This window comes from Protopterus annectens, chromosome 10.part0 (assembly GCF_019279795.1).
Source record: "Protopterus annectens isolate FY-2018-M chromosome 10.part0, PAN1.0, whole genome shotgun sequence".
Taxonomy (NCBI): Eukaryota; Metazoa; Chordata; order Ceratodontiformes; family Protopteridae; genus Protopterus; species Protopterus annectens.
Genome location: NC_056744.1, coordinates 1078885055 through 1078905071, shown reverse-complemented (window position 1 = coordinate 1078905071; position 20017 = coordinate 1078885055). Strand labels below are relative to the sequence as shown.

Below are 20017 nucleotides of genomic sequence, written 5' to 3'. Positions count from 1 at the left end.
CCCATACCTGAATGTGTGTGGGCGTGCATGTGTGTGTGTGTGTGTGTGTGTGTGTGTGTGTGTGTGTGAGAATGGGGAGATCCCCCATGTCAATGTCATAAGTGGCCCGCTGGAGGAAATTATTACCTGAAAATGTTTGTTAGCATAAGCAGTAATAAAGAATAATTCAGAGACATGTAAATTAGCCAATAATGAGGTGTTCTTCATTGCAATTTAAGATGACTCTGAATCACTTTTCCATGATCAGGTATACTTGCCCTTCCTGCAGTAGTCACTTTACGTGGCAGCAGCTCATTTCACTCTTTGATTACACTGGGACGTCTGCCTATTAGAAATCATTTCATTTAATCTGCCTCTTCCCTCACTGTAGGTCAATCAATATTCTGATCCTTTTCATCTTTCCATCTGCCAGTATTATACTATAGTCTCTGTATTCCACCTTTCATCTTTAAGCTCTTTTTTCACTTCCCTCTCCTTATTACTTACAAAAATTAGTTGTTTATTCATTATTTTCTGGTATTCTATAGGCAGCCACTTCCTACCTTTATTTCATTATCATCATGTTCTCCCTTTTCCCTCTAGCTTTAAAACAGTATTGACAGACAGATGGATATATTTTTTGTAAAAATTAGTATATCTATATGTCTCTCTCTCTCTCTCTCTCTCTCTCTGTATTGTGCATGCTAGAGAGCAAAACCTGACTTCATTTTTCCCACAACCATAAATTGGACAAAGTAGCCACCTAACGAATATATGTAACCTGCCTGGTGCACTGCAACTATACTGTAATTGTGCAGCCTTTATCCCTTGGAGTCCACTAAAGCGAGATTTGGTTCTGATAGGACAGCAAATGTGATAACCAAAATTTAAATAACTATTAATAAACAGAATGAGCAGTTTATGCTGAAAAGTTGCAGAACTCTGTTCAGGTGAAATATTGTCAATTCCCAAGTCATTTGCACAGCCTGACAGAAATGTGCTAGACCTTTGTACAGAGAAACATTAAGTTCACCTTTCACACACACACACACACACACACACACACACACACACACACACACACACACACACAGGTAAGCCAAAGTGTGCACGTGTGACTCATGAGCACATAACCCAGTTGTAAACTGAGAGACCTTTATACAGAGAAATCTTTAAGTATGGGTAATCATAGCTTTTACAGACACCGATTTTTAAATGAAACTAGCATTTACATAACCATGGGATGGAAATAAACATGCTTATTTTAACAGATAACCACAGCCATGCATTTATTAACCCAACTGGCTCAAAGCAAATTATCAACCAATTAAATGTGATCACCTGTTCAATGCAATTAGCCAGCCATTCCATATCAGTTTAACTAGCCATGATGTGTTTACAAATGGTTTATTGTGATAAGTGTACTAACCTGGTAAAGAAACTAAATAAATAAATGGCTAATTAAATTGAATAATTCCTATAAGTGCACAGACAGCAGTACATGGAAGGATGTCAATCAGACTAGCCCAGACCACTGGCATTAACAAGGAACTCCTGTAAAAAACATGAGCATTTGACCAAAAGGATGAGGGGCCTAGGATGCCAAGCAATCAGCAGTGGGTTCCAGGCCTTGGTTACAGACAGCTCCATGCAGCAAATATGAAATAGTCCACTCCATGTTTAGAGCCCAAAGCTATTGGAGGTGCCCAAAACCTTTTCAGGGGAGACCCAAGGTGGTATTTATACTAATAGGGAGTATGTGACCAGGGCATTGGTGAATTTCTCCTACTATTTTAGAAAGGTGCCCTGGGATCTTTTACATCCACCTGAGCTGTCACCACCAACTGAAGCAGACACAACCTTGGTTTAATGTCTCATTTGAAGGACAGCACACTCAGAAGTGCAGCATCCCCTTTAGGGGTGCACTGCAGTCAGCAGTCCCTCTACTAGGAGTGAGAAAAGAACACAGCTTTTTGTATAGACTACCAGTTGAGCCACTGACACCTCAGATTAGAATCTATTCTGGTTTTCTACAGGTTGATTTTTTGTATTGGTTTTATTCAACTTATTTTACTTTTCAATAGCTCTCATTGTAACATCTCCATCCTTAACCACCCCTCCAAAAAAGGTGTGTTCACAAGCAGATAGGTTTTCTCTAAGAATGAAGTATGCCTTTCAGCACCTTTCTTTGTTTCTTATGTCAGCTGGAATTCATACCTCTCAAGTGTACCGCATTTCAAGGAAACGCACCTCATATGGGGTCTTAAAAGTTCATGTTCTTCGAAGTTCACATTGAAAGGGTCTGTCACACATTCAGTGTTTGGAATTTTTTAACTAATATCCATCGTAAATAGAAAAGAATCTTATTAATTCATCAAAAGATCTTTTTAATACGTAAAACCAGCATTTTAACCATCCTATGACCTTCCTAGTTGTAATTGTTAGTAAACTGTTAGTATGTGTTCCACATTTTGCCCGTTTGCACCACATTATGAAGCCTAGTGTTCCTCATTTTGGATGGAAGGTTGAGAGATATGGGAGTGCTAAATATACTCCAGTTATCCCACAACCCTCCATTGGAAGAAGGTATCTGATCTGACTCTGAATAAATGTAATTATAGTGCACTGAGGTGTTATTGTGAAACATTTTTTCCAGACCCCTATTGAAAATGGACTTGTCTCTTAACCTCTTGACATTCATTAATTTTGCAGAAAATACCTGATTTTGTCTTACACTTTTATCCTGCCTTTCATAAAATGTTTGACTTTTTGGTAAATTCCAAAGGCATAACTATCAATCTCTTAATTTGGGGGGAAAATAAAAAAAAATAGTGGGAGAAAGGCCCACAATTAGGACACGATTCTAAATATTGCCCTTATAAACTTCGAAAGTTGTCTACTTTAACAAGTTTTGTATCAGCATACATTTCCTGAAGGTTAGGAATTATGGAACTCAAATGTTACAAAGTTGCTAAACCTTTGTACAAACAATCAGTAAAATATGTAGTTCGACTTTTATGTAGTTGTAGAACTACATCATCAACAGGTTAACCACCTCTATCTCGACAGAATAATTCCTTGCGTTATCTGTAAACCGTGAGACCTTTAAACATAGAAACCATTCCCTTAAATAGGACCATACCTCCCAACCTCTTAGTGCATAAAATGTAGACTAAACCCAATATAAATATAATGGGGGGAACAAAGGCCTAAAAATAAGGACAGATTTTAAATACTGTTGTTATAAACTTAGAAAGTTGTTAAAGTAGCAGCCTTTCTGTTAGCATGATTTTTTTCTAGAGAATATGAAATCTAAAACTCGAACGTTTGCCATTACATATTGACTTAAATCCTCAGTGATTTCTCAGAAAACCACAAATTTTATAAAGAGCACACCAGGAAATATTAGGCAAAATTCTGCGAAAATATGAATAGCCGAGAAACGTGGTAGGATCACTTTTTACAAACGCTAAGCTTTGCATGTATTTTACATCGCACAGCACTTGAAACTCAACCTACTTCTCCTGCGCCGTTCGAAGCCTGGCTTGTGCACTGTATAAACCCGCCTCTTTACATATGGAACCACGCCCCTTTCAAGCTTGAAAAGCCCCGTCACCCTCCCACCACAAGGCAAACAGAGTGACTTCATACGGCTTATGTGAAAGCTTTAATGTATGACGCTAATACTCCTGGTTAGTTTTATAGTAGCTTACATCAGAAATGGGCAGGACACATGGATGTTACCTATTAAGGTGACGGTGGTGTTTCAGTTATCCTTGTGTACCGTGGGAAAGAGACGGACTGAAGTAGTAGCTAGCGAGCGCAGGACACTAGAATCTTGAGACGAGAGCTTCGTGACTTTACACCATGTTGACTTCTGTGGCAGAGAGCGCTGCTCGGCTCACCGGATCTGTTATGGATTCAGTCTCTGGTTTACAGTTGTTGGGCTTGCTGTGCATAGTTTACATTGTATTCAGTGCAGCCAAACTGTTTTACAGAAGAAGGGAACAAATCAATGCCTTGGCGGATTTTCCTGGTCCCAAGCCCCACTGGCTGTACGGCCATGCAGTTGAGGTAACTATTGAATATGAATAAACATAATCCATGGGGCACGAGATGGGGTTTTCTTAAATGACAGAACATAGGGTTACCACCTGTCCCACTTTGGGCAGTTGTTTCCTGACAAAAAAATGTTAAAAATGGCAACTGTCCTGAGATTGTAGGACATAATTATGTCCTATATTGTTTGTAATAGTTGCATAAAACAGTTATTCTGTATCTAAAATACCTAAATGTTATAAGAAACAGAATAAGCAACTAAAATGCTACAAGAATAAGCTTTTATTTAGGCAAAAAAGTTAAGTTCTATCCTTTGTACTTACTATGGGTATGTGTCGGCCTGTAAAATCTGATGTTTGTCCAGAAAATGTCCCACTTCGCCATTTGAAGAGGTGACAACCCTAACAGAACAGGAATATTTGAAGTGAGACCGGTGTCCGTACCTGTCAACTGTCCATGATTTTGAAACAAATTTTATTTCTGTCCCTCTTAATTCCTTCTAAAACTAGTGCTTTTTTTGCAGAAAAGTGGCAAATCACACTTACTAAATAATTGCAGTAATTAGACGACTTGGTACCGGCTTATTTTTACTTCAGAAAATGTATATTAATTCACATTCTCTTACATACCTCTCAAGTGTATCTCATTATGAGGAACGTACCTCATTTGAGGTCTTAAAAAGTTCATGTTCCTCGAAGTTCCACATTGAAAGGTTCTGTCACACATTCAGTATTAGGACTTTTTTAAGAGAAATCCATAGTAAATAGAAATAAATCATATTAATTTATTAAAAGATCTTCTTTGTAAGTAAAACCAGCATATTTTAACCATCCTATGACCTTTCTAGCTGAAGTTGTTAGTAAGCAATTACTATGTGTCCCACATTTTGCCGATTTGTTCCACATTATGAGGGCTAGTGTTCCTCATTTTGGAGATGGAAGGTTGAGAGCTATGTTCTCTTATCATGCCAATGTCTGTGGGTAACAATAGTAATGTTTTAAAGAGTGTTCCTGATTGTCCCTGACTTTATTGAGAGTTCTCCCCGATTGCATGGGAGCCATGCAGTAGTCAAACGTGTACGTGGAATGATATCTGTAACTGTATCTGGCTGGCAGTAAGGTAAACTGAAGTAAAATAAATGTATAGAAAAGCATGTGGGAAGGTATCTGTAACCGTAGCTTTAGGGTGCCACCTTTTCAAATGGCCAAAGTGGGACATTTTTGGTACAATCATCAGATGGTCAGTACAAAAATTAGAACTTGACTTTTTTGCCTAAAAAAAGCTTATTCTTGTAGCATTTTAGTTGCTTATTCTGTTTCTTATAACATTTAGGTATTTTAGATACAGATAACTGTTTTATGCAACTATTACATAAAATATAGGAAATAATTTTTTCCTAAAATCTCAGGACATTTGCCATTTTTACAATTTTTTGTCAGGACACAACTGCCCAAAGAGGGACTGTCCCTCGCAAAGTGGGACAGGTGGTAACCGTACGTAGCTCACATCTCTCAGCTGTTCATATTTTCTCATAATGTCCAGATTTTTGCCTCATTTTTTTATATTTTCCTCATTATTTTTGGCAAGTCATTGAAGACTGAGTCACAAAATACTGACAGACATTTGGATTTTAAACTTACTATTCTTCAGAAAATGCAAACTGACTTTACAAGGGCAATATTAATAAAACTGTTCCTACCCCCCCCCCCCCAGTTATTTTAAGCGTTGCCTAGATTTCTTGCACTTAGGTCAGGACCGAGGGATACATGTAAACAACAGAGGTCCCAAATCAGTGAGTGATTTAAAAGTGCTGTCTTAGAAGTTTAGAAAGTTAACAGAATAACAAGAATGCATTAACGCATAGATCAGAGCCCAGATAACACAATCATTATTTGGTGACTCTAATGCTCGATATTATTTTTCAGAATATCGGTTTTACGGGAGGTATTGATAAAGGAAAATTCAGGCAAGTCAATCACCTTCATGTTCGGCAAAGCCAGGGACGTTTGAACGGTCTGTCTTTAACCCAGTGGCCAGAGATGCACATATGCCGAAGGCAAACGTACCCTTCAGATATCTCTGATTTTTGCCTCATATTTTGTCCTGCTCTTCATGCTTTGTTTAATTTTCTGGTTAATCACTAACTATTAGAGTCAATCAATGCCGGACAGTACGAGTTCCTTACTTATTGTTCAGAAACATGCACGTTGGTGCAAACCGTTTGGTTGGTTCTTTTGGCTTTTAAATGAATTGGAGCACAATTTAAAATTGTCACCGATTTTTCATCTTTCCCGTATTATTTTTGCCTTTGTCCAGAACTGTTGAACAAATCAGTCGAGAGGTACAGCTGAAATTAAAGCCTGTCTTGTAGTATTTTTTTCCTTTGCAATTTACAGCTCCCAGTATGTCTCTTACTCCATTATGGATATCTGTGGAGCTGACCTTGACTCATGCAGTACTAATAACCTGACTGGTACCTTCCACGGTGGACTTCCGACTAGTCCTCACTGGAACAAACAACTACGAGTGATTGGCAGGGTGGGTACTATCTGTTTGTGTACAATATGCCTTTAGCCTCACACACCCTTTGGTGCGCAGTGTTCTTGACTGGGGTACCATATGTACAGACTTTGTCTGTGAAACTCTGTGTCCACACAAGTGAGTTTCAATCAGATGGTCTGGCTTCCTACATCCCAAAAATTCCACAGGTGAATTGGGGGTACTGCAAATTTCAGGTTAGCCCTCCAGGATTACTTTCCTTGTTTTGAAGGAGGGGTAGGTGCCGGACCCCCTTCCCCCACTACCCTGACTTGCAGTAAGCGAGTAATCTGCCAATAAGTGAATGACTGGTACACCTCAAACTTAGCCCTTATCAGTCTTGGCTTACTGAAATTCTTATTAAAATCAAAGCTCTTCAAGTGTGCATGTGATATAGAGAATTATTGTACCATATAGCAATAACCCAGTGGCTGGGTGTGGGTAATGCTGGGTTTACCAATGGTTGGCATAGTTTCCCCATGTGACCAAACAAAGCTAACCATGAGTAGATCCAGCATTACCCACACCCAGCCACGGGTTATTGCTATTATACAATGACATTATTTAAGAAAACAGTTACTTTTCTTAAATAATGTTAGTGTGTAAGTGCATCATGCTGCTCTTCCACCTTTTTACCATGGTACCCTGGGGCTTTCCTGATGTACTGCGCATAGATATGGGACTTTCATTCCCACACTTACACAGTGCATCAGTGTTGTGTAAAGGAAGAAAAAATGGGAAATAGAAGCACTTTTGAAAAACACCAGCACCCATCGCTTCAGTCACCACCACCAAGCTATAATACCAACACTAGTTATATAATGATAGTTAGTTATAAGAAACCCAGTCTAAGCAGTGAAAAACAAATTCAACCAATTCCGCTCACAGGCTGTACCACATATACTTTTATTGTGTTATCAGGATGAAAGCGCTCATAATCACCCTTCTCAACAATAAAAGTATTTTTGGTACAGCTTGTGAGTGGAATTGGTCATATTCATTTTTTCACTGCTTAGACTGGATTTCTTCTGTCATTGGTAATAAAGCTCATTGGTTGTGACCAAAGTGATGGGTGCTGTGTTAAGGAAGCAATGGAGAAAGGAAGATCTCCATTGCTCTTTTTTTTAAATTAGAAAAATAAGAAACCAGGAGACAACCTCATAGTTTTCATATTAAATTAATTTACTATAAATAATGCTGTACTAAAAATTTGGATACCTCAACTTTGGGGAGTAAAATTTTATTCATTCAAAAGGAAAGAAATGCTTTTAATGTACAATAAACACATTGAAGTTGCATTTGTCTTTTAAATTAGTGTTTATTTTCAGGTTAGTTTACTTTTTAGACTATTATCTGAAAGAATGTTCAAACATTTATTAATCTTTTTATGCGGTCTTTAAACAGACTTCAGATGGTACACCCTCAGAGAGTTAATATACATATGCTTGTGTAAACATCTGGAAATAGTTCTTGGCCTGTCTTCCAGGGTAACTTTGTTTCTATATGTTTTCTAGCTTTATTATAAAGAATTACTGCAATTTTGTAACTTTTTTTTTTTTTCAGTCTGCAGCAGTTAAAAATGTAATGCTTGTCATAGAACTCGGCTGTTTAAAAATGCTGATGTTTAAATAGAATATTTTATTTATTTATTTTACATTTGTTGACTGGGCTAGTCTAATTGGATACATGTCCATTTTCAATAGAGGCTTGGGGAGAAAAGCTCCAAGACACAAAATTCAATATAGAAAGTAGTAGCAGACCAAACTTAAAAAAAAACAGCTATTGTTAAATAAAAAAAAAATGTTATTAAAAATACAAAATACAATACTCATAATGAGCATAACATGAGCAGTAAGCAGCAAAGGATAATGTACAAGAGAGGGTACAATATACATATATACATAAATTTGATTTGCAATAACATGGTATATTGATTCTTTAAGGATAAGACTATAAAGATGTAGAGTGTGAAGGAAGAAAGTTAGTCCGGGTTAGTACAGGAGCATAGTTGAGAAATAGTTTTAGATTCTTTTTAAAAAGTGAAAAAGAAGACTGAGTTATGAGTTCAGTGGGTAGTAGATTCCATAGTTTTCCAACAGTATTAGAGAACAGGGAGTCTCCTGCTGAGTTGTTGGATCTGCAAGCATTGATCAGCAGTTTGTTTGAGGAGCATAAGTTCTTCTGATTGTTGTAAGGGGTAATGAGGCTAGTGAGTATTGGAGTGTTGGTGGGTTGATACAGGGTCTATAGCAAACTGGTGAAATTGAAGCTGGTTTAGAAACTCTAGCCGATCTAGTTGTTTTAGATTAAGACAGTGATGAGTTCTGAAGGGAGAGCCTGTAGCAAATCTAGCAATGTTATTATAGGATGTTGCCAGTTTGTTGAGGTTGTTTTTAGAAAGATTAGTGTATATAGGTGAAGCATAGAGTAGAGTGGAGATTAAGTGAGTTCTGGGTATAGCGGTCCTAGCTACTGTTGTAAGAAAGGGTTTGATTCTATAAAGGGATCCCAGATTTTTGTTGACTGATTTTATTGTGCTGTTTATATGAGTATCAAAGTTGAGGTTGTTATCTATTGTTATTCCTAAGAGTTTAGTGGTTAGGTCGGGAGAAATAAGAGTACCATTATTAGATGTGAGTGTGAAATGTATAGGGTTGGACTTTTGGGTTGGTGTGAAGAGTAACAGTTTAGTTTTTTGGGTAAGAGACTGTAGTTCAGTTTGAGAAGTGGCTGAACAGATTATAGTAGAATCATCTGCATATTGAATACAGGTGGTGTGTGGAATTGCTGATTGAAGGTCATTAATATAAATGATGGAAAATAGGAGTGGGCCTAATATGGAGCCCTGAGGAACACCAAGAGAAATGGGAAGGTGATTAGATAGTTTATTTTGCCAGAGTACAGCCTGCTGTCTGTTTTCTAGGTAAGATTTGAACCAATTAATGGCTAGAGGATCGAGTGAAAGGGATTTCAGTATGTGTAAAAGGAGTTGGTGATTAACCATATCAAAAGCTTTAGATAAATCAATGAAGACTGCAGAGGAAAGAATATTTTTGTTATGGTTTTTGTTAATGCAGTCTGTGAAGGATAGCAGGGCAGTGGTGGTACTGTGGAAAGGTCTGAATCCATGTTGACAATTGGCAAGTAAGTTGTTATGGAGAAGGTGGTTAAGTAGTTGCTTATGGATCCACTTCTCTGCAGAGCTGTAGGATGAAAGTTAGAGAAGTCATTGGAGTTCCCACCTTTATGTAGTGGAATGATATGAGAAATTTTCCAGATTGATGGGATAGTTCCTTCACTAACGGTTCTATTGATGAGAATGGAGATGGGATAGGCAATGGCTTTAGCTCCTTTTTGCAGGAATTCTGCTGGGAGTTGGTCAGCTGAGGGGGTGGTAGGTACTAATTTTTGGAGAAGGGAGCAAATAAAGGAAGTAGACACTGGTTGTAAATGAAATGATGGGGACGGGTTTGTAGTAGAAGTAGGCAGATTTGAGGTATCAGGAGATAGATGGCTAGCAAGAGTTTGGATGGCATCTGTGAAGAAAGAATTGAAGGCATTAGCAGTATGTGTGGGATTCTCGGTGTTGGAGCCTAGTGGGTTGGGAATGATAGATTGACCTGGGTATAGAAGTTTGTTAATGCTAGTCCAAAACTTTTGTGGTTCCTTGTGGTAGGTTTGCTGTAATTGGAGGTAAAGTTCTTTTTGTCTAACAGGATGGCTTTTTTTGTATTATTTCTAAGTTGCCTAAAGGTTTGGTGATCTGTAGGATTCTTAGTAGTACGCCATTTTGCCCAGGATATGTTTTTGAGAAGGATTTTTTGCCTAGTAGTATTTGAGAGCCAAGGGGCTGGTTTAGCTTTATTTCTAACAGAGCATATTGGGGCGTGGTGGTCCAGGATGGCGAAGAATGTGGAATTGAAGTATTCTACTACTTCATTGAGTGGAAGAGATTTTAGTGGTGACCAGTTACATTGCTTGAGTTCTGTCTGGAAAAGTTCTGGGTTAAATTGCTTTTTGGTGCGTACTGTTCTGAAAGTGTTAGGGTAAGTTAGGTTGGTTTTATGTCTGATAATATAAGTTAGTGAATGGTCACTTAGGTCATCTGGGAGGGTTCCTACTTTGTAAGTTTGATGAGGACTATTAGTAAGTATCCAGTCCAAGGTACTTTCTTTATTGTTGGGTCTATTAGTTCTGGTAGGGGAGTTAATAGTCTGTGAGAAGCCATATAGGTTAATATGGGTGGTGGGTGTGTATTACTACAGGACTTCCAGTCAATATTAAAGTCTCCTAGGACTATGGTTTCTTGTGGGAGATTAATAGAAAGCCAGTTAAGGATATTTTCAAGTGTATTAATGTTATTTTCCTGGAGGAAGATATATACAGATAATATTTATGGCTTTACATGAGTTGACCTGAAATTTAGAGATAAGTATTTCAGAACTATTGTCTAAAGGTGGGCTAATATGTACAGTGCTAACTTGTAGCTCTGCTTTATAGAGGATTGCTACCCCTCCTCCCTTTTTTGGCTGTGCGGTCTAGTCTAATAGAACAGAATATAAAGTTCCTTATTAACACTCTACTCCCTCAAAACCAAACTACACCAACCATGGGTAAATCCAGCATTACTCACACCCCAGCCATGGGCTATTGCTATAGTAACTGGCTTCAGTTTTAAAGCCCATTCAAATGTCTCACTAGGAGTAAAAGGAGAAAACATATTTGAAATAATGAAGTTGTGAATCTCTCTTCATTTATTTGTGATGCAGTCGGTGTTAGGTAGAGACTTATCACTGCAGGGAATAGATTAATTCTTATTCTGAATCAGTTGGATGTCTGGGATCAGAACATACGGCCTTCCAGTCTTTTCAGCATTAAAAAGAATGTGTAGCCAGTTGAAATTTATGCAGGAAATCTCAATTCAAAGCACGTATTTTAAAGCTATCAGTTAAGAATCTGCATTGGTCTGTAGGATTATAGATCGGTATCAAAAATGTAATCAACTCAAAAAAAAAAAAACTTTTTCTAGTATTTTTTTTAAAGGCTCAGGCCTACCTATTGGAAGTCTGAGGACACATTTAGAAGAGTCTCATTGGAGAGAATGAGATAAATGGGAGCAAAAGTGCAAGGCCTGTGGAGTCATTCAGACCGACCAAAGCATATCAACTTAAAGGAAATGTTGGCTGTGATCTGTGACTTCAAGCCTCCATCACCAGTTGTCCCCAGGAACACTTCAAGTGATTACAAACACCATCACAATCATGCGATGCATAAACAAGCTGGGGGTGGAACAAGGTTGTATATAGGCTGTAAATGACAGTTTGCAATTTAGCTTTTCAGTATTCTTTAACCCACATCTTGCATTTCATCTGAGCAAAATACAGTGGCAGATATGCTGAGCAGGACCAGGATAAACCCCCAGAAATGAAATTGGATGAGGGTCTTTCAGGAACTGTCCAGCTGTGGGGAGCACCTTAAATAGATCTGTTTGCCTCTTTTCAAAATAGACAACTAAACAGATTTTGTTTCAGGATTCCTTTGCAAACTAGCCTGGAAAAACTCATGAATTTTATTCCCCTGGAAGGGAATGTTTCCTGTGATATCCATGGTAATTCTGAAGATTCAAGAGGATACCTCTGAAGTTATTGTGGTAACCCCCCCTTTTGAAGCAAGCTACACTGGTTCTCCCATTATCACAAGCTTCCTCTCAGATTGGATCTATTCACACAAGACAGGGGAATTTTATACACCCCAGTATCAATCACCTTCAGCTGACTGGCTGAAAGAGTCAATTCCAATACTTTTTAGGCACTTATTTTATAACGAGTATAAGCTGCGGTGGTACAGCGGTAGTGTTGACGCCTCACAGCAAGAGGTTCTCCCATTCGATTCTTGGCTGGAGCACCTTCTGTGTGGAGTTTGCATGTCCTCCCCGCAGTCAAAGAGCATTTGAAAGACATGTGTGAATGGGCATGCCTTCGTTAAAGGTTGGGTGTTGAGCTGGCACCTCGGTACCATAAAAATCTACTGCCAATCATTAGCAGACCGGAGTTCCGCTGTGGCAACCCCTAACCGGGAAAAGCCGAAAGAAAAACAACATTTTATAGTGAGTATGTGCAGGTACTAAAGGGGCCTGCTAATAGAAAATCCTACATTGGTAAGTGGAAGCAATTTTGTAGTTGGTGCATAAGCAATAACCAGGGGCTCTGCATGCATTTTGTACCAGTGGTGTTCAAGGGTTTATGTGAGTTACTTTCCTCAGGCCTGATATTCCTCTGTAAAGGTTCATTTTGCAAACATTTCATAATGTTTGCCCATAGATTCTCCTATTCCTTCTTGTTTTGTTGTTAAATAGTTTATGAAACGAGTTTTACCCCTGAGAATTCCTCATAAACAAGTTGTTTTTCAATAGGATCTCAACTTTATGCTGGCAAAATTGACTGCCGCCTTTTGAACCTGTCCATCCATATTTAGGTTTTTGACTTTGAAAACTATACTCATCATTCCTCTGAATATCTGAAATGCAAGACCTCGTGAACCCTGTCCAATTTTCAACAAGGATAGGATCTCTGAGAATGAATCCCTCATTCATACCCAAAGTGATATTAGAGTTTACCTTGAATTAATCCATCAGTCTCCCAGTTTTCTACCCAGAATCCAAGAAACAAGGAGAAAGGATTCTCCATACTCAGGGTGTGCCTTTGTGCCCCTTGATAAGAAATAAATAGCTGCTTGGCTTTTTCTAAATGGCTTGTATCTGCCCGGATAGTACCTGAGCTGCCTATGTACGTCCAGTGTCTAAACAGACAGTTTCCAGGTGGCTGTCCTCAGCTATTGCTCTTTGTTATTCCTACCATTTTAAATCCATTTACCAGGAGCTCCTGCATCTGTTATCTTTCCTCTGCCATGGTTGAACAGACTTTAGTAATCAACCCCTACAGTATAGCCTAAAGGCTACTGCAGTATTGGGAATGATGAACATAGTACAGTTGTGTAACTTGCACTTACTCATAGCAGTAGATGTTTGAATTTCTCACTGCTGCAGTAGCCATAGTGACCTGCCATCCTCTTCTATTTTATATAGTTATATTTGGGATAAACTGTAGGGTTGCGTTTGTTTCTACATTGTATTTATTATTATTATTATTATTTTTATTATTATTACTATTAGCCACGGTGGTGTAGTGGTAGCATTGTCACCTCACAGCAAGAGGATCTCCCGTTCTATTCTCGGCTGGAGTGCCTTCTGTGTGGAGTCTGCATGTCCTCTCTGTGGTCGAGTGGCGTTCAAAAGGCACGCGTGAATGGACGTGCCTTCATTGAAGGTTGGCATCGGGCTGGCACCTCGGCACCATAAAAATCGATTGCCAATCATTAGCGGACTGGAGTTCCGCTGTGGCGACCCCTAACCGGGAAAAGCCGAAAGAAAAACAACAACTGTTATTTGTTTGATTCAGGATTGTTAGGCTCTTTTTCATTCTCTCTCTCTTTCTTTCTTTACTCTGTCTCTCTATATGGGCAAGAAAGCCCTGAAGAAATCTTCTCCAATCAGCAGTCAGAGTGAAAGAGTGGGAGGGGAAGTACTGTAATTACTGAGCAAACAACATTGGAATCGGTATTAAATTGTACCATAAAAATCTGTTCTTAAGTTCTTTAATAGGGTTTGTTGTCTTTTCAGCTTTTTCCCGGTTAGGGGTCGCCACAGTGGAACTCCTGTCCGCTAATGATTGGCAGTTGATTTTTATGGTGCCGAGTTGTCAGCCTGATGCCCAACCTTCAGCAAAGGCACGCCCATTCACACATGTCTTTCGGAGGCTACTCAACCACAGGGAGAACATGCAGACTCCACACAGAAGGCACCCCAGCTGAGAATCGAACAGGAGAACCTCTTGCTGTGAGGCAACAATGCTTCCGCTGTACCACCACGGCTTAGCAGAAGTTCTTTAATAGGGTATTTAATATATTTAATTTGCTACAATTGAAAAGTAAAATATCTAATATATGAGGAAAACTATGAATTATAAAGGTCAATAACCAAAACAAACAAATGTATTATGAATGCACATTCCAGGAAGGGTACAAAAAGCTTCTTTACCAGTAATGTTGCAGTTGAATGAACACATAACTAATGCCTTAGACTTAGATCAGCCAACAGGATTACCAGTGTATAATAGGAATATCTATGTACTGCATAATATAAATTGAGTAACAGTAATAATAATAATAATAATTATTATTATTATTATTATAACAATAATACAAGGAATAAAAGATTCTTTTAGAAAACTACTCTGTCTGCCTGTAAATTATCCCTTAACTTCAGCCAGCTACCAAGGGGTTAGATAACTTGATTGAATAACATGGAATTTTTAGGATGGAAATCTAAATAAAATGATACTTAGCAAGTAGTATTCAACCAAAGATCACCAAAATAAATACTGTACTTAAACCCAATAAAATCTTAGCAGTAACATTAAATTAAATATCTCAATGGATGGGTATCGTTCAGAACTTATAAGCTGTGCTCATTGCAATGCTATCCAAAACCAAATGATAATTGCAAAATTGTGTCCCTTTTTAAAAAATGTATGTCATGCTATTAAGAGATACAAAGCAACAGTACATATGTCATGTGATTGTATGATGACATTTCAGTTATAAATTCATATTATAAGGCAACTGGCTTACCTAACAATATTTTTCTAATTTTAATTTTCAATTATATAGGATCATAGGAGGTTACTAGGCTATCGACCTGGAGGTCATTTCAAGCCTAGCCATTTCATCCCAATGTAATACCATAGATACCTTAGTCAATAGCCAGGACTGTATTTAGTAATAACTGCCTATATCCAGGAGGGTTGTGGGCACTATCCCTGGTATGAATTTATGGTGCCCCATCCACTTGTCCAAGTTCCTTTTGAACAGTGTCATAGAAGTGCTTTGCTTCACATGAATTGGCAGCCTATTCCAAAGACATGGCGGTCACTGGGAGACAAATGTGTCCCTCCAGCATGTCCTATTCAGGTTGCAGGCCATATTTAGGCCCTTGGAATGGGTAGCTCTAGTCCCGTTTTATTTACAGATATGCAGCAGATTCATTAGGTTTTGGTCAGAGATTGCTCTGTAAGCCAGGCTTAAGTCTCCCCTAAGAAGTCTATGTGATACTGAATATAGTGACAGGGACTTTAGTCGGTTTGTGTAAGGCACATGCTGGAGTCCCTTGATCTTCTTTGCTAGAAGCCTCTGAGGTCTGAGGCTGCAGGTGCTTTGTGCATTACATGGCAAAAGGGCATTGTACTAAATTATGGGCCTGTTTAGTGACGAGTATAGAGGGGTTATAACCTCACTTGCTCTAGAGGCAATGCCTTTGCTAATCATGTGTGCTATGTAGGAGGTCTTCCTTACTATATTAAACACATGGTGGTCAAAGTTAAGGTTACAGTCTACTCGTGAGTCCAGATCCCTTACCACTTCATAGGTACATAGAGTGTTGTTAATTTGATAGTGTGAAGGGACATTGTTTTTACCAAAGGGAATGATGATGCATTACTCTGCATTTAGTTTGATACCATGAAAAAGACACAAGTCAATGGTCTGTGTAAGACCCTCCTGAAGAATACTGACATCATTTAGGGGTTCGATAATTGCACCCAGTTTGCAGTCGTCTGCAAACATGGTCAGACACAGACCCTTAGTTTTAGTCTGAACTTCTGAGAAGTATATACCAAACAGTAGGGGGCTTAGTACTGACCTTTGTGGCATACCATTGGTGACAGGTCTGCTGGTTGATGTGGAGTCACCAACTTTGATAGTGTGAGACTGGTTTGTGAACCAGTTGGCAATACATCTTACAACAAAGGGGTTTACATTCAGTTTGCTAAGTTTCTCAGTAATGTCCGAGTGTGGGATTGTGTTGAAGGCCTTGACCAAGTCAAGGTATGCTGTGTGCATGGATTTGCCATCATCAATGGCCCTGGTCACATTTTCAAAGAAATCCACCAGGTTTAACGGGCAGGATCTGCCCTTGACAAAGCCAAATTGGGTTGGATCCAGGGTTTGGAGATTGCCTATGTCTTTATTTATGAGGTCTATGATGATACTTTCCATGCCTTTGCAGATGAGGCTGGTCAGACTGGTCTATAAGTCCCCAGGTTTGTTGTTAAGCTACCTTTGTGGAGGTTAATAACTGTTGCTGTTCTTCATTCTGCAGGAATAAAGCCAGTGGTTAGGCTATGATTGAATAGGCTACTTAATGGTGATGCTAGTTCATGTTTGTTTGTTTAGAAGATAGTCTGGGATGCTGTCTGGTCCCATAGAGGCTGTGTTTTTTTGTCTTGGACAAGGCTTTAATGGTCTGCTCTTTGGATATTTAAGGTGAGAGGAAGTTGGAGGCAAGGTTTGTGATAAGTTTGGAGAGAGTGAAATTTTTACCAAATCTGTCTACCAGCAGGTTTGTTATTTCTGTTGGATTAGCGTGTGTGATACCATTAGTCACTAGTTCGGCACATGCTTGGGTCCTACCTTTTAGGCGGCATACACAGCTGTAAAAGGCCTTATGGTTATCCTTGGCTGTGATTGCTAAGTTTTTCCTCAAAGTTACCCTTGGAGGATTTGACGTATGTTATTTGTCTGTTAAGGCCGAGGCGGGTGCTTTTCCATTGTTTTGGCCTTGTCTTAGTTTTCCTAGACAGCAACTTTTTGCATTTGTTGTAAAGTTTGATACTGGATGTCCACTGAAAGGGGGGGGGGCTTGTTTTTACTTGGTGCTTTGGCTTTGATTCTGTGTGGAATAGCAGAGTCTATACACTTACACAGGTGATTGTACAGGGCTTTACAGTGAACTTTGCTGTAGTTACCACTTCCAGTTGGGGGTGGGGCCAGGAATGCATTCATGCCTTCCCTTAGGAGGGTATAGTTTACCTTGGTGAAGTTTTTTAGTCTGACTTCACCCTTTGTGATTTCTGGTGTTAGTGCCAGTTCAAGGCGACTGATTTGTGGTCCAATTTAACTAATGAGGGTCTGACAGCTGCGGTGGTACATCTGTTTGTCATGATAGTGAGGACCAGATCTAGTATGTTTGTTCCTGTTGTAGGGGTTTGAACAATTTGTTCCAGGGCATTTGTATTAACAATGTCAAGGAACCCTTGCACTAGTGTGTTAGGGCTAGAGTAGATTTCCCAGTTGAGGGTGGGATAATTGAAATCCCCCACGACCAAAGTGTTTGGCAATATTTGGATTGACTTTGTTTGGTCATGTAGGCCTCGTATGCATCATGATCCATGGAGGGTGATCTATAACTAGCTATGACTTGAATGGGAGTCTTACCCACTCCACTTGGAGCAACTCCATGGAGTTGTCCTGTCTAACTAGTTGGGAGGCGAATTTATCTCTAATATAGATAGAAACACCATTTCCTTTGGTTCTCACATATTCATTTTGTGGTCTGAAGGTGTGGAAGGCAATGTAGCCTTGCACAGCCGGGGTACTCTCTGAGTCCTTGAACCAGGTTTCTGTGACTGTGCAGACATCTACATCCTCCAGTGGTAGGAGTGGTTCCAGGGTGTGTAGTTTTTGGTTTAAGCTCATAGCGTTTAGCAGCATAACCCTTATTTTGTTATTGGCAATTTTCACATCAACATTTTTTTGAGACCTTGCCTAAAAAGGCACTAAGGGGAGTGAAGAGCTTTTGCCAGCAGTCAAAAGACTAATGTTGCTAGGTGCAAACCATCTCTGGAAAAGCAGAGAGATTTGTTTACCATGTCATCCCAGGCTGACAGAAACTGGATCCCCCCTTGGAATGACACCAAAATCTAAGCCAATTGTTGAAATCCACCATTTTTGTTTATAATGTAGCATCATTCTAGGTGAGGGTAATATGCTTGTCAAGGCTAGGGACATACCCTGCCTGGGACACATACTTAGAGAGCTCAATCATGTCTCTCTTTATATAGTCCAGTGAGGTATGTCTTGGATCATTCACTCCAATATAAGCTATGACAGAGTCATAATGGTAGTTGCTGCCGAGAGACCTGAGTACATGCGTGATCTGAATAATCCTAGCACCGATCAAGCAGCTGACTGTGACATTCTCCTTACCTAACTTGGTGAGTGGGACATCCGTGCGTGTCACTATGGAGTTTCCAATGACAAGAAAATTTGATTTATGAGTGTTGCACCTTAAGGGCTTGGTAGGTGAGACACTGGTGTTGCTATGTGTCTTGGGTGCTGTGGGAACTGTGTTAGTTGTAGCAGTCATGTGTTTTTGGAGGTCTCTGGTGTTTTGATAAGTTTTTTGGAGAACCTCCGCATATGTTGATTTGTGTTGCATGCGTACTCTGTGTATGAGTAGTGGTAGTATGTGCATGAGTAGTGATGGGTGAGTTGACAACTTCTTCAGTGTTACTGTTTCAAGTGCTAGAGAGCAAGGATTCAAGATTCCTGGTGTAAATACATCTCTTGCACTAGACTGCATTATTAGTAGAGGGTTATCCGTGTACATGAGACAGTTGCTGCACTGCCTGAGGAGACCGAAGTCAACAAGGCTGGCCAGAGGAACAAGGGTAGTCAAACTGTCCACAATGCTAGGTTTGAAAAACTTATGGCAAAAAGGGGTGCTTTCAGGACTGATCTAGGAGTTGCTCTGTAGATGGGTGTTTCTGACAGGGTTCTTGGCTGGTGGTTTAGTAGGTCACAGCTCACTAGCAATACTTCTTAGACTGGTAATGTACTATAGATGAGGACTACATTGTCCGGCTATGGCACACAATCGGTTATTTAAAGCCCTGCTTGGCAGGAAAATATAAAGATGTATATGTATACTTTGTTACTGTTTATAGTTTGTTTTCTGGTAAATTAATGGAAATGGTTAAGAAGTATTTGAAAATTTTCATTTGAAATAATTTTTTTGTGAAATATTATATGGAAATCCCAACATTTAAATGTCGACATAATACAGGAGACATTTTAATTCATACAATAAATGATACATAGACAATACTGGATTAATATTAAAAGAAGATAGGGGTACTTCATGGACTTTGTGGTATTTGTAAGTATATATGTGTGTGTGTGTGTATATATATATATATATGTATATATATATATATATATATATATATATATATATATGTATAAACATTTTGATAAAATCAGTAGTATTACATTTACACCAAATAGTGGGTACTTGTAATATGGACTGTGTAATATATGCGTTGAAATGTCCATGTAATTTAATGCATATGTTGGGGAAAAATAAAGGACATTTAAGTATAGGATGAAGGAGAATATTGGAGACATAAAAGCAGTCTGGATGGAAAGCCCAGTGGAAGTACATTTTAGAGAGTATCACAATAGTAATGTAGACTTTTTTAGAATGACTATTCTTGAACATGTTTGATTGGTGTTTGTTGATAATTCATGTTTAAAAGATAAACTTGTG

The 20017-nt window shown here is 38.9% G+C and overlaps 1 protein-coding gene across 1 annotated transcript in view; it reads left to right on the top strand.

Annotated features, from left to right (window-relative positions):
- Window positions 1–3594: 3594 nt before the first annotated feature.
- The window catches only part of LOC122813483 (cytochrome P450 4B1-like), a 517660-nt gene continuing 501237 nt past the window's right edge, over window positions 3595–20017 (top strand). The window contains exon 1 of the mRNA XM_044085822.1: window positions 3595–4053. Coding sequence (XP_043941757.1) covers window positions 3847–4053 — 207 coding nt within the window. The 5' untranslated portion in view covers window positions 3595–3846. The remainder of the gene's footprint in view (window positions 4054–20017) is intronic.